At 40.5% G+C, this 12,747-nt stretch overlaps 1 protein-coding gene across 1 annotated transcript in view; it reads right to left on the bottom strand.

Annotated features, from left to right (window-relative positions):
- Window positions 1-8,727: 8,727 nt before the first annotated feature.
- Window positions 8,728-12,747, bottom strand: part of LOC111370052 (tyrosine decarboxylase 1-like) — a 5,964-nt gene continuing 1,944 nt past the window's right edge. The window contains exons 2-7 of the mRNA XM_022991763.1: window positions 10,004-10,067; window positions 9,711-9,909; window positions 9,544-9,575; window positions 9,389-9,486; window positions 8,902-9,185; window positions 8,728-8,798 (exon numbers count right to left, since the gene is read on the bottom strand). Of these exons, the coding sequence (XP_022847531.1) occupies window positions 8,728-8,798; window positions 8,902-9,185; window positions 9,389-9,486; window positions 9,544-9,575; window positions 9,711-9,909; window positions 10,004-10,067 (748 nt within the window). The remainder of the gene's footprint in view (window positions 8,799-8,901; window positions 9,186-9,388; window positions 9,487-9,543; window positions 9,576-9,710; window positions 9,910-10,003; window positions 10,068-12,747) is intronic.

Below are 12,747 nucleotides of genomic sequence, written 5' to 3' on the forward strand. Positions count from 1 at the left end.
AAATCGAAGCTAGCAATATTTATGATCTCATCCTGTTTTTCTCAACTGAAAAATTAAAATAGACCTATGCAATCGCATAGCGTTGAACTCGCGACAAGGCTTTAGGCCCTGCATACACCCATGCGATCACTCGCATGGGTATTTAGCCTATGTGGTCGCATGGGCCAAACTCATAGGCCCTATTTCTTTTTTATTCCACAGACCTTCACTTTATTGGTTTTGAACAACAATTCTCAACAATCCTCCACTTGTTCAATATTCCATAAAATCTCATATTCAAAATTATACAATACTCATGCATAATGATTAGATATCTTTCAATTTGAATCTAACCATGGTGCGTTTCAAACAAAGTAAAGTCGGAATCAAATATAGTATGAAACTTTGAATCAATTATTCCATGTAGCAATACCCAGTTCTTGAAGGAGATGTTGAATAAGATGATAAAGTTGCCCGAACAAAAAATAATAGCTTTATCAGAAGAATGTAGCCCGGTCATTCAAGCATAGGATCCCTTCCAAACTTAAAGATCTAGGGAGTTTCAATCTACCTTGCTCCATAAGAAATTTACAAGGTATTAATTGTTTAATTTATTCAGAAGAAAGTATTAACTTAATTTCTTTACCTCTTTACAAGAAATTAAGATTGGGAGATCACAAGGCTGCTTCTATCATCCTTCAACTATCGAACAGATCACTGAAACATCCCTACGGAATAGTCGAAAAAATGCTTATCAAGGCAGGGGAGTTTATTTTCCAACTCACTTCATCATCCTCGACATAGAAGAAGAATATCAGATGCCAATAATCATGGGAAGACTATTCTTATTTACAAGCCGAGCCTTGCTGGATTTTGATACTAATGAAATAATTCTAAAGGTGGAGGATAAACAACAGAGCTTCACCATGGAAAATCTAATCAAGCAACCCCCATACTTTCAGGATTTACAACGAGTTGATCATTGGGAAAGTTACAAAGGCAGACCAGATGAATTGGAATTGTTGGTAGAGATAGCAATGGAAACATAAATTTGTGAACGAGGAAAGATGATATAATGAAGTACAATCAGTTCATAAAATGCAGAACTAAAAATTCCATTTTCAAGCCATCATAAAGAGCCTAAAAACAACTGGAGTCGAGTTAAGAATTTTAAATAAGCATTTGTTGGGAGGCAACCCAATACTTCTATTCCTTTTATTTATTCAGCTTTTTAAATTTAGAATAGTTTAAGATAATTTAGATTAGTTTTCATTCAATTTTAGAGACTCAAGATCCACACCTCATTTCTCTTTATATCCTTATATATTAGTTGGTCTATTAGATATTTGATCTAAGTAACATGTGTTCCAGTTATTTGATCTTCAATATTTTATTTAACTACATTGTGCAGGAACAAGAAATCATGAAAACTTAAACCAGCATTGACCATGGAGACAACAAACCATTAGAAAAAGCTAGCCAAATAATTTCACACCATATTAGGGGAGTATTTTCTTAATTTTCTTCCCCACCCCGTTATATGCGGATTTATAATTTAAAATATTGAGGACAATGTCTAATTTAAGTTTGGGGTGGAAAACATGAGTTTTCTTTTATTTTGTATGTTTTATTTCTTTAGATATTAAAAAAAATTCAAATTTTTTTCTTTTTATGTTCTTTTGTGAGTTAACTAACCTGGCTGAAAAATAGAAAAAGTAGGTGCATAATACAGAAGACGCACTGAATGCCTTGGTTAAGTCTCAAATACTTATTTAAGAAAATTGACTTTGGATAACGAATTATTAGCCTCGTTGAGCTCTGAAAATTGAAGCAATCAAATTATGGAGACTCCTTGTTTATTGAGATATCAACTTGTAATTAGTAAGATTTACCTAAACTAGAGATGTGATGATAGTATAAAAATTCAACCTTAGGTCACACCCTTGAAAAGAGCGAAAATAATAAGTTTGTGGATGTGTGAGTCTTACGAGTTATGAAAGGATGTATTTCACTATTGAGGGTTGGGAATTGAAACTATTTATGAATTCATGATGCTATGCTTAATTCTTCACACACAAACATCAATTTTACATTGAAAAAGTATATTTTAAATTCCGTATTGCGATTTTGAAGCAGTACATAGATTTGATATTATGATTTCAATCATGAGATAAAAAGCTGGGTTAGCTGGCTAAATCTTTTTCATTGCTTGATCGAGTAGCCACCAATTAGGTAATTAGCACCGTGTGATTGTTGGGTTTTAATTTTGTTTGAGGATTGTTGACATCCGAACTCCGACCTAATAAAAACAGTTCGCTAACCCCACCTTAGTTAAATGTAAGTTCGGCCCATACTCCCAGGTCGGACGAACACGTCGTTATCTCAGAAAAATATCATGATTATCCTTTGTCACATCATCCTATCAATTAGATACACTTGCCACAGGTGCCATCATCACCGCCCGGAACAACTAATTCTAAGTTCTCGAACTCCAGCCCCTTGTAGGTCATCATTACCTGGGTAACACATTGACACATAACCACCGGCCTCATCGACCAATCACAGGAAAATTAGGCGACCCGAGTTCGGAGCTCGACACTGTTGATGATTTGACTGATTTGATGTAATTTCGACTGAAACTATGTATAAATAGTTGAATAAGACTCTTGTAAAAGGCAAGTGATTTCATACAACAACTCAAGGCATAATTACACTCTCTAAACATACTTTGTGGTCTTTTTCAAACAATAAATCGCCCTTTAATCTTAAAGTTGGCTTAAGATTAGCCTTACTAATTTTGACGTCAACAGTTTGACGCTAGAAGGAGGGCCCTAATTGTGAAAAATAGTCTCCTTCTCTCCACAAAATTCGAGAGTCATGAGTCGTAGTTCAAGTTCCAGAAATCCATCTCATACCCACCCTCACGAAACGAACACACCACCAAGTTCTCCACGACGACAGGACCCTCAAATGATCGCCACGAGGGAAGCCCTGGAAAAATTGATGAACGTAGTGGGACGATTGGAAAGGAGTCAAGCTCACTCGTCCCCACCAGATACCGAGGTGGAATCCCCCATAAGGACACAGGCAAGGTGTTCCCCCACCAGGAGGACTCTCCACTTTTCAAGGGGAGAATCCTCAAGAAGTCGAACTGACGAGGTCAGAAGTAAGGAACCTGAGGCCAGGAGGACTGCAAGTGTGTTCGACAGATTGGGGACCCAGCAATCACTGACTCCTACACAAGGACAAGCCAACCTGAAACGTTCGTTGGAATAAGCAGAACCCGAACTAAGCGCACTTAAAAAATGCATCATCGACTTGGAGGCTAAAACAAAGGTGGCACTGAAGATTACCAAACCAAACGACATTCCCCCTTCACTGAGGATGTCCTTATGGAACCATTGCCTAAAAAATTGAAAATCCCCCAGATCGCCGGATATGAAGGGGATGGTGATCCCCTCAGCCACCTTGACAAATATACCTCATGGATGAAACTACAGGGGGCAAGCAATGCAATCATATACCGGGCATTCTCTCTGACTCTAGGAGACGAAGCTCAAAGATGGTTTAGGAGACTGCACGAGAGGTCAGTAAAGAATTAGAATGATCTGGCCACGGCATTCTTGGCCCAGTTCATGGGCTCCAAGGCCAGAACCACGCCAAAAGAACGACTAGTGAGCATCAAGCAGGGAAGAAGTGAATCCCTCAAAAGCTATCTAAGCAGGTTCAACAAGCAATCCATGAAAGTGGAAAAAATATCTGATGATGCGGCACTCATGGCAGTACTAGCAGGATTGAGGCCCAGAACAAGATTCTGGTGGTCAATGCACAAGGACGGTCCAAGGACTTATCATGAGTTCCTTAATCGAGCTGAGAAATACATAAGTGCTAAAGAAGTGACCTCTGACCAAGAGGAGGAAACCTCCAAACCCGACCTCAACAACACAGTAAAGGAGAAAAAACCAAGTCACTGTCCCCAACCCGAAAGAAAGAAGGACAGGAGAGAAAGAGAACGTCTTAGGGCTCAGCCATACAAATTCCGAGCATACCACCCACTCAAAACCTCCTTGGAAGAGATTTTCATGCAAGCAAATGCGAAAGAGGCATTTCGCAGACCCACGATCCTAAAGGACGAACACGCAGGACAACATCAGGGATGATACTGCCGATATCACAGGATGGTGGGCCATGCCACTGATAACTGCCGGGACTTAAAAGAGGAAGTTGAGTCCCTAATTCGAAGAGGTCAGTTACAGGGGTTTGTTGCCAAACTAAAAGAAGCAGATCGACCTACGACGCAGCAGTCGCTGCTACGGGAGCCTCCCACGAAAGTTCAGCAGGCAGTCCGCAACTGTAATCCACCCTTACATACTGAAATCAAGATGATGGTGGGAGGAAATCAGTATGTTGAGGAATCGAGAAGGGCGAGACGAAGGCAAGCCCAAGTGCAAGAACCATGCCGAACTATTGGGATCCAACCCCCAGGATCGATATAGACCTTGAATGGTTCTTTTTTATGGAAGAAGATTCCGAAGGAATCCTTCAGGACTAGAGTAACGGCCTAGCGGTTACAATGACTGTTGCTGGAGTAAAAGTCAATCGAACTTTGGTAGACAATGGAAGTTCGGTCAACATACTGTACTCACAAACTTTAAGGCAGTTGGAAATATCATAACGCTATCTCCAACCATATCCAAAGAAACTACAGGGATTCTTTGGGGATCTTATTGAAGCCTGAGGTCAGATCGTCCTTATCGTGGAGCTGGGCGAAGCTCCTGGCCAAAGAAGGATCCTAGCAGATTTTGTGGTGGTCAATTTGCCATCCAATTATAATGCAATATTGGGACGACCCATTTTGCACGAACTGAAACCTACTACCTCAATTTACCATTATTGCATGAAATTTCCCACTCCTTATGGGACAGGAATTATCCAAGGAGATCAAGCTACTGCGAGGGCCTACAATGTCGACTTGCTAAGGCCACAAGTCAACATGCTAAAAGGCAGGACGAACATGCAAGCCGGGGAGGCCAGATTGAAAAGACTAGCCGTTGCGGATCTCTCGAAGATCGGCATAACTAAGAAGAACCTCAAAAAAGGCACAGATGAGAACTGTCCTTTGAGGAGAATGAGGTGGACCCACATCCTAACCCCAGAGTTCTGGTTATCTCATTGCCTATGACCGGGGTAACCATTCCCAAAGTCTTGGTGGATACAGGAAGCGCTCTGAACATCCTATTCAGTAGTACCCTTAAATGGATGGGAATCCCTGCTAACTTTCTTCGACCATACCCGAATATGGTCCTAGGATTAAGTGGAGCCTTGACCTCTACCAAATGATCAATCAAACTCAGAGTTGAGTCAAGATTAGCACCCCGACAGGTGAAGACAAACTTCGAGTTCGTGGTATTCGACACTCCCTTCCCCTATGATGCTGTGATGGGACAACCCCTACTCTTCAGCCTAAGAGCAGCAGTTTTCCTATATCACTATTCTATCAAATTCTCCACATCCTATGGTGTGGGTGAAGTCAAAGGGAACAGGGAGCTCACTGAAAAATGTCAGTGAAAAGCTTGTATCAATCATCAACGCACCCCCCCGGAAGTGCATATGACGAACATGTGGAATCAGAACATATGTATTCGAGGTCGGATCCTCACAAAGAGAGGTAGGCAGTGGATGCCTGGGTCTAAACTGGGAAGGCGCCTATCTGGTGATGGAGGTCTTGCCAAAGGAGGCATATGAACTAGAAAACTTGGGGGGTAGACCCTTACCCCATCCTTGGAATGCCAAACACCTCAAGCAGTTCTATCGGTGAACGGGGAAGTCCATAAAACCCGCTTGTAATGCCAATCACATCAATAAAAAAAGGACTTCCTATTTTTGAACATTTTATTCAGCATTCTGTTAGAATATTACAAAGCTTTGCTCCCTACGCAGGCTGATCTAAGGCTGTACGTGTTACCCTTAGTGAAAATTCTTCCTAAGGAATCTTACAAAACACTGCTCCCTACGCAGGCTGATCTAAGGCTGTACGTGTTACCCTTAGTGAAAATTCCTCCTAAGGAATCTTACAAAGCCCTGCTCCTTACATAGGCCGATCTAAGGTTGTACGTGTTACCCTTAATGGACATTCCTCCTAAGGAATCTTACAAAACCTTGCTCCCTATGCTGGTCGATCTAAGGTCATAAGTGCTGCGATCCTTAGTGAACATTCCTCCTAAGGAATCTTACAAAGCCTTGCTCTATACGCAGGCCGATCTAAGGCTGTACATGTTATCCTTAGTGGACATTTCTCCTAAGAAATCTTACAAAACCCTGCTCTATATCCAGGCCGATCTAAGATTATTCTACAAAAATTCTTCCTAAGGAATTCTATGAAATTACGCAGGCCAAGCTAAGGTCATACACGCTACGATACCTAGTGAGAATTCTTCCTTAGAAATTCTCAAAGATCCTTCCCTATATGCAATTCCAGCTAAGGTCGTATGTGCTACGACACTTAGTCAAAATATCCCATTAGGAAGGCAAATTTAGTTAAGTTTGTGAGGTATTGTCGCATATAAACGAGATCGTTGCTAAAGAAATCATGCTAAGATATAAACAGTCATCCATTCCAAACAAAATGTCATGAAACATCAAAATGAAGTTCACAAATGAGTCAAAACATATTACAAAATACCAAATATCTTCAAAACAACAATCTCATAGGGGTCTTGGGGGACTGGGGCGCTACCCTCAACATCCTAGTCAGTAGGATATATCCGAACTCTAGCAGTTTCGGACAATTTGTGCAGCTCCTCCCTCTGCTCGACCAGTGCTTCGTCCAAAAAGGTAGCATCGAACTTCGGCCTCTCCCTTCAGACGTGCTTTATTAACTCTTCCAAGGCCACTACATATACATCTTGGGCTAAGGCGTCAAACTCTGGAGATTCTCTCCAAGCCTCCACGGCTCTAATACCTTTGGCCTCAGCCTCTTCAGCTCTCTTCATTGCATCCTTTGACCTCGCATGAGCTTCCTCCATCTTCTTGATTGCCTCTAATGTATGAGAACGCTCATCGAAAACCTGGGCCCTCAGCTCTTCCGCCCGTGCCCTCTCCTCTTCAGCTCTCTTCTTCTCTATCTCGGCCGTCTTGTTGGCCTTCTCACCCCAAATCTTTAAAGCAGCAACCTCGTCCTGGAGATTCTGCTCAGAAGTCAGCACAACATGCAGCTCCTCACCCATTTATAGAAGCTGACCTCTGTAATCCTCATCCTTGGCAGCAAAATTCACTTTTTCTTCATTCATACTCTCATATAATTTTACGGCGTGATCCTTGGCCTCAAGTAGCTTGTCGAGTTCGGCTTTTACCTGAGAAGGTCAAAAAGCAAATACAGTTAAAACACGATAAGTAACAAAATCTCTGAAACACAAGCATTACTGAGGACAAGTACCTTGTCTGCCACCGACATCATGTACAAGATGGAGCGATGACCATGAAGTTGCGCAATGACAATGGCCTTCCCAACAGGCATCTCCCCCAAGAAGTTCTGTTCCTTTTCCCCCCAACTCCTTGTGAGAAGGTTGGTGGATTCACGCAAAGGTGAGGGGAAGGCCACGGTAGTCTCCCTCGATGGAGAAGGAGCACGTAGAAAATCCAGAAATATCTCTAGCCGATGGCCCAGCAAACTCACCGAGCTCGGTCGCTGCAAGCCGGACACCGATCTTGCGACCTGACTGAGCTGGTGGAGGCAACAGCTAGGGCACTCGGAGGAGTTGAGGACGGTAATGTAACTGTCGATATTTCGAACACCGAAATCATGGGCACGGCAGTTGAGACCACCGGCGACGGAGTAACCTCCTCGATCGACCTAGGATGAGAAGCAACTGGAGTGAAGGCTGCCTGAGGAAGAGGCTCGCTAGGCGTCGTAGATCGGTTCCTCTTAAGTGACTGGGAGTCCTCCTCAGTCCCCTCCAAATGACTCTCCACAGTTGGAACCTCCCTCTTCTTCCTGTTAGCCGTTGCTGCTGCTTTAGCTGCTTTGTAGCCTAGCATCTCGGAGTGACATGCTGAAATCGGAAGAAAGATATAATATCATTATCATATGTATTAATAATAATAACAAAGGCTTAACCTTCACCTGAGCTGGACGGGATCGAGGTAGACACTTTCGGAGCAGATGGACTAGACACCCGCACTTGCACTAAACTAGCCTGAAAGAGGTTTGAACCCGATATCACAAACTTACAAGATCTATGCCTCTTTGGAAACTTCCTCATCACCTCAGCTCTCCTTTGTCTATCTTTTGTCAAATTCTCCTTTTTATAATCTGTCAAAAAGGACAAAGGTCAATATCACATTAGTACAGACCTCATCAAAGAAGCAAATTTATAATCACTTACACAATGAATGGAAGAGCTTAGGGACCACATCCTCTCTGTCCACCTCGGAAGGATGGAATTGCCATTCTCCAGACACATAGAAAAACTCCTCTTTCCATTTTTTGATTGAGGACGAAGTATCTAAAACTAACCAGCCTCCAGTTCTCGGCCTAACGTTGGTATACCACCAGCCGGAGTTCTTCCCATCCTCCTTGAAAGTGAAAAGGGAGTTGAACTGTTGGATGCTTAGTTCAGGATTTCCCATTTTATCCTAGAGGATGAGGGTGGCGATCAGTGTTAGCCATCCGTTCGGGTATAACTGAGTGGGAGCTATGCCCTAGAAAGAAAGGAACTTACGGACTATTCTAGGGAATGGAAGCCTAAGTCATGCTTGAAGAATGGCAGAGTTAAGAGGGACGCATCCCTCCGGGAGAACGTCAGCTCGGTCAGACGGTTCTGGCATTATCATGATCACCGAACTCGGAATGGCGTACTTAGCTCGCCAGCTCGCAGCATATCACCCGTAACAACGAATTTATAAAAACTAGCCCCCACTCACTTGAGTTATTCCCCTGACTGACCTCACGAGATTTAGCCCTTTCTCCACTCGAATCCTCACTCTTCGACCTCATTTTCACAGGATGTCCTAGGTACAGTGGATTAACTACGGAAAGAGGGACTGGGGTCAAGACTTCCTGACAACTGGACGAAGAACAAGGAGAGGGTGGGACAGATTCTTCTTGGTGATTTCCCCAGGAATGCACTCTAGATTCGTCTGAGCTCATGTAGAGGAAAACGAATAAAGCTTGAACAGAAGAATGTGAGGAAGAAACAGATGAATACCTGAGAACTGAAGGTTGTCGACCTCACTCGTGAAAACAAAATACGAATTGAAGAAATTTTCCAATAGCTTTGAAAGAGAAGAGTCGCGCAAAGTGAAACAGTGAAAAGAGGAATGAAAAGAGATTTAAGGGAAAAGAAACTCAAGAGATACGATCTGAACCACTCATCCAAAAATAGAGGGAAAGATCAAACGGCCCAGAAACTTGTAGCTTTGATGAAACTTCCTGGAGAAGCAATCCAAAAGTGCTGCACAGCTCATCCCTATCCAGGCATGACAATTGGCATAGTAATAATTACCTTTCTTGGAAAAAGAACCAGTCAAGTCAGAATGTCAGCTCCCCCTTACAGAAGAACTGACCTGGGGGTAACTGTTGACATCCGAACTCCGACCTAATAAAAACAGTTCACTAACCTCATCTCAGTTAAATGTAAGTTCGGCCCATACTCCCAGGTTGGACAAACTCGCCGTTATCTCAGAAAAATATCATGATTACCCCTTGTCACATCACCCTATCAATCAGATACATTTGCTATAGGTGATATCATCGCCGCCCGGAACAACCAATTCTAAGTCCTCGAACTCCAGCCCCTTGCAAGTCATCATTACCTGGGTAACACATTGACACATGACCACCAGCCTCATCGACCAATCACAGGAGAATTCGGCTACCCGAGTTTCGAGCTCGGCACTGTTGCTGAATTGACTGATTTGATGTAATTTCGACTGAAACTATGTATAAATAGTTGAATAAGACTCTTGTAAAAGGCAAGTGATTTCACACAACAACTCAATGCATAATTACACTCTCTAAACATACTTTGTAGTCTTTTTTCAACAATAAATCGCCCGTTAATCTTAAAGTTGGCTTGAGATTAGCCTTGCTAATTTTGACGTTAATAAGGATAATAAAGATTCAAGTTCGAGTGTTCAATGTGTGTAGTTTCTACACTTATTTGGGATCCTAAATTATGATATTTTGTTACTCTTGGCATGGATTAGTACCTAATTTGTTATTTATTACTTTTATTAGAAAAAATTCATGTTTCGAAGAAGAATTGGAAGACAGAAAGGATATGGGCTAAAATGAAGCAAATTCAAAGTTTGGGACTAAAATGAAAATACTCAAAAGTTATTTCGGATCTCAAGATGAATATTTATGAGTGCTCGTGGTCAATTGGATGAGGAAAAGAGTCAAATGGATGAATTATAGTCAAAATATTATCATACATCAATTTTCTGTTGAAAAAGTTATGCTTCGAATTTCAGCCCCATATTGAGACCCAATTTTGGCATAACAAAATTTCGAATTGAAAAAAAATGATAGTTCTAGAAAAATTATAGCCTTCTAAGTAAGTTTTTCAACACACTTTGAATTACCTCAATTGAATATTGGAAGAGAAAATTATGAAAAAAATACTAAAAACTGTTTGGTTATAAAAAAAATTAGGCAAGGCGCGTGCCCCCAAATAAAAAATGAGCAATTGAGGCACCTCGAGGCTCCCAAGCGTGCTCCTTAGTGGTGAATGGTGAAAAAAAAAAATAGATTTTCTTATTTTATTTTGGTAAACAATCTCCTCGATATCATATAAAAAGAAGAATCCAGACCTAAGAAGTGTCATGTTATAAGCCGACTTTTGAGAGAAATAGAGAGAATATACATCGAAGAACGAATAATTCATCTTTTAGATCTAGATTTGAAGACATTAATTGAATATTTTCATATTCTTTTATAGTTTAATAATTCGGGTGATGACTTTCTTTTATTTTCCTTCTATTTCTTACATTAATATGCTAGACTAAAAATTATTTGTATTGGATGGATGACAAAACTCTTTGTCTCTTAGTTTTTATTTTGAGATTTTGTGTTTTTGTCTTAATTCTTGCATTGTAATTCCATTAATATGCATAATCTTATTTTTTTAATGTTTGCGCACCATTATGACAATAATTTTCTTATTCATAGTATTGAAAAACTTACTATATGTAGAACACTATTATTGGAACATACAGGCAATAAATATTAGAATTGGTATTTATGGCGTTTGCGATCATATATGATAATCCTAAATGTCAATGCATGTTTGTCATATGAATTCGGACTAGGAATATGATCATCTTGTGGTAACCATGAGTTTATTAAATTTTGGGAAAGAATAATAAATAAAAGTAAAATTATCAATCGTCAAATTGCATAAATTGAGATAATTATCATTGATCGAGTATTAGAATTAGGAATTGATTAGTGGAATCGAAAATCCAATAAATTCACTTATTTGATTTTACCAAATTTTTATTGATTTTACAAGTTTTAGTTGCAAAATGTAATTAGATATCTAGCAATTGTCTTTTGGTTACAAACACCAATTTAAATATATCAAATATATTAGAATTGAGCCTTATTTCTTGTGGGACGACAACTCTCTCACACAATTATTACTTGTACAACGAACTCGTATAGTTCAATCCATTTGAATAGATTCACAATTTTGTATAATTCGCCTATGGAGCTTGACTAAGAGAAAGATTTTCCTAATGCCTCCCAACTGCTACAGAGAATTGTGCTCAGCATGATAAAGAATCACAATGACAAGTAAATCCCTCAGTTACCTTTGTGTCCAAACTACTTAAAAAGATACAATTCAAATAGCCTCTTTCCAGTGGCTGAGCCTTACAGTGCACAGTATTACGTCCCCCACTTCAAAATTTTTCCCCAGTATTTGGGATTTCCAGTTCTAAAACCTTAATTGGTCAATCACAGAACTCCCACTCATTAGAGTCTTCAACTTCACTAGTTATTTTCCCCAATCTCTCATTTGTTTCTCTATGTAATTGTTTTGTAAACTGGCCGACACTGGGCTGATGCAAAAACACGAACTCATTATTCACTACAAGAAAAATGACTTATGAGTTGGTCCAAAAGCACGCAACATCTAACTCTTTAATTAGTTAGAAGCATCAAATTTTAGCTATAACTATTTTTGTGCGACCATCCAATGTCGAAGTGCCACCTCAGCGGGTGGCCCACCACACACCCGGGCGGTCACACCCCACTGAAGATTCTCTCATTTTTGGACACTTATGAGTTGGCCCAAAAGTACGGAGGTGTGTGGGCCATCCGCCGAGGTAGCCCTCCTTTATAGGACGGTTGCACCCTTCTGAAGATTCTCTCATTTTTGGACGCTTATGAGTTGGCCCAAAAGTACGCCCAATACCATCAACCACAAAATAATGGTCCTCTATTAAGGTACCAACAAAGAAACAAGTCCGTAACCCGAGCCACGTGAAGTAGGGAATCAGCTCTTCAGAATTAATTAGTTGCAGGTTCACAAACATTGACAGACAGTAAGCCTGCTCAAGATCTATATTTGAAGGATGAAATTTTTTGTTTCTTTGATTTCCTTGAAATTCTTTGATTACAGATCAAGATGAATACGGGATTTTTCTTTGATTTTCTTGGAATTCTTCGATTACGGATCAAGATGAATTAATATCTATCTAAGTATACTTGAGATACCTATTCGATCGTGACTTCATGTACCAACACTAGAAAGACAAAATCAA

This window comes from Olea europaea, chromosome 21 (genome assembly GCF_002742605.1).
Source record: "Olea europaea var. sylvestris chromosome 21, O_europaea_v1, whole genome shotgun sequence".
Classification (NCBI taxonomy): domain Eukaryota; kingdom Viridiplantae; phylum Streptophyta; class Magnoliopsida; order Lamiales; family Oleaceae; genus Olea; species Olea europaea.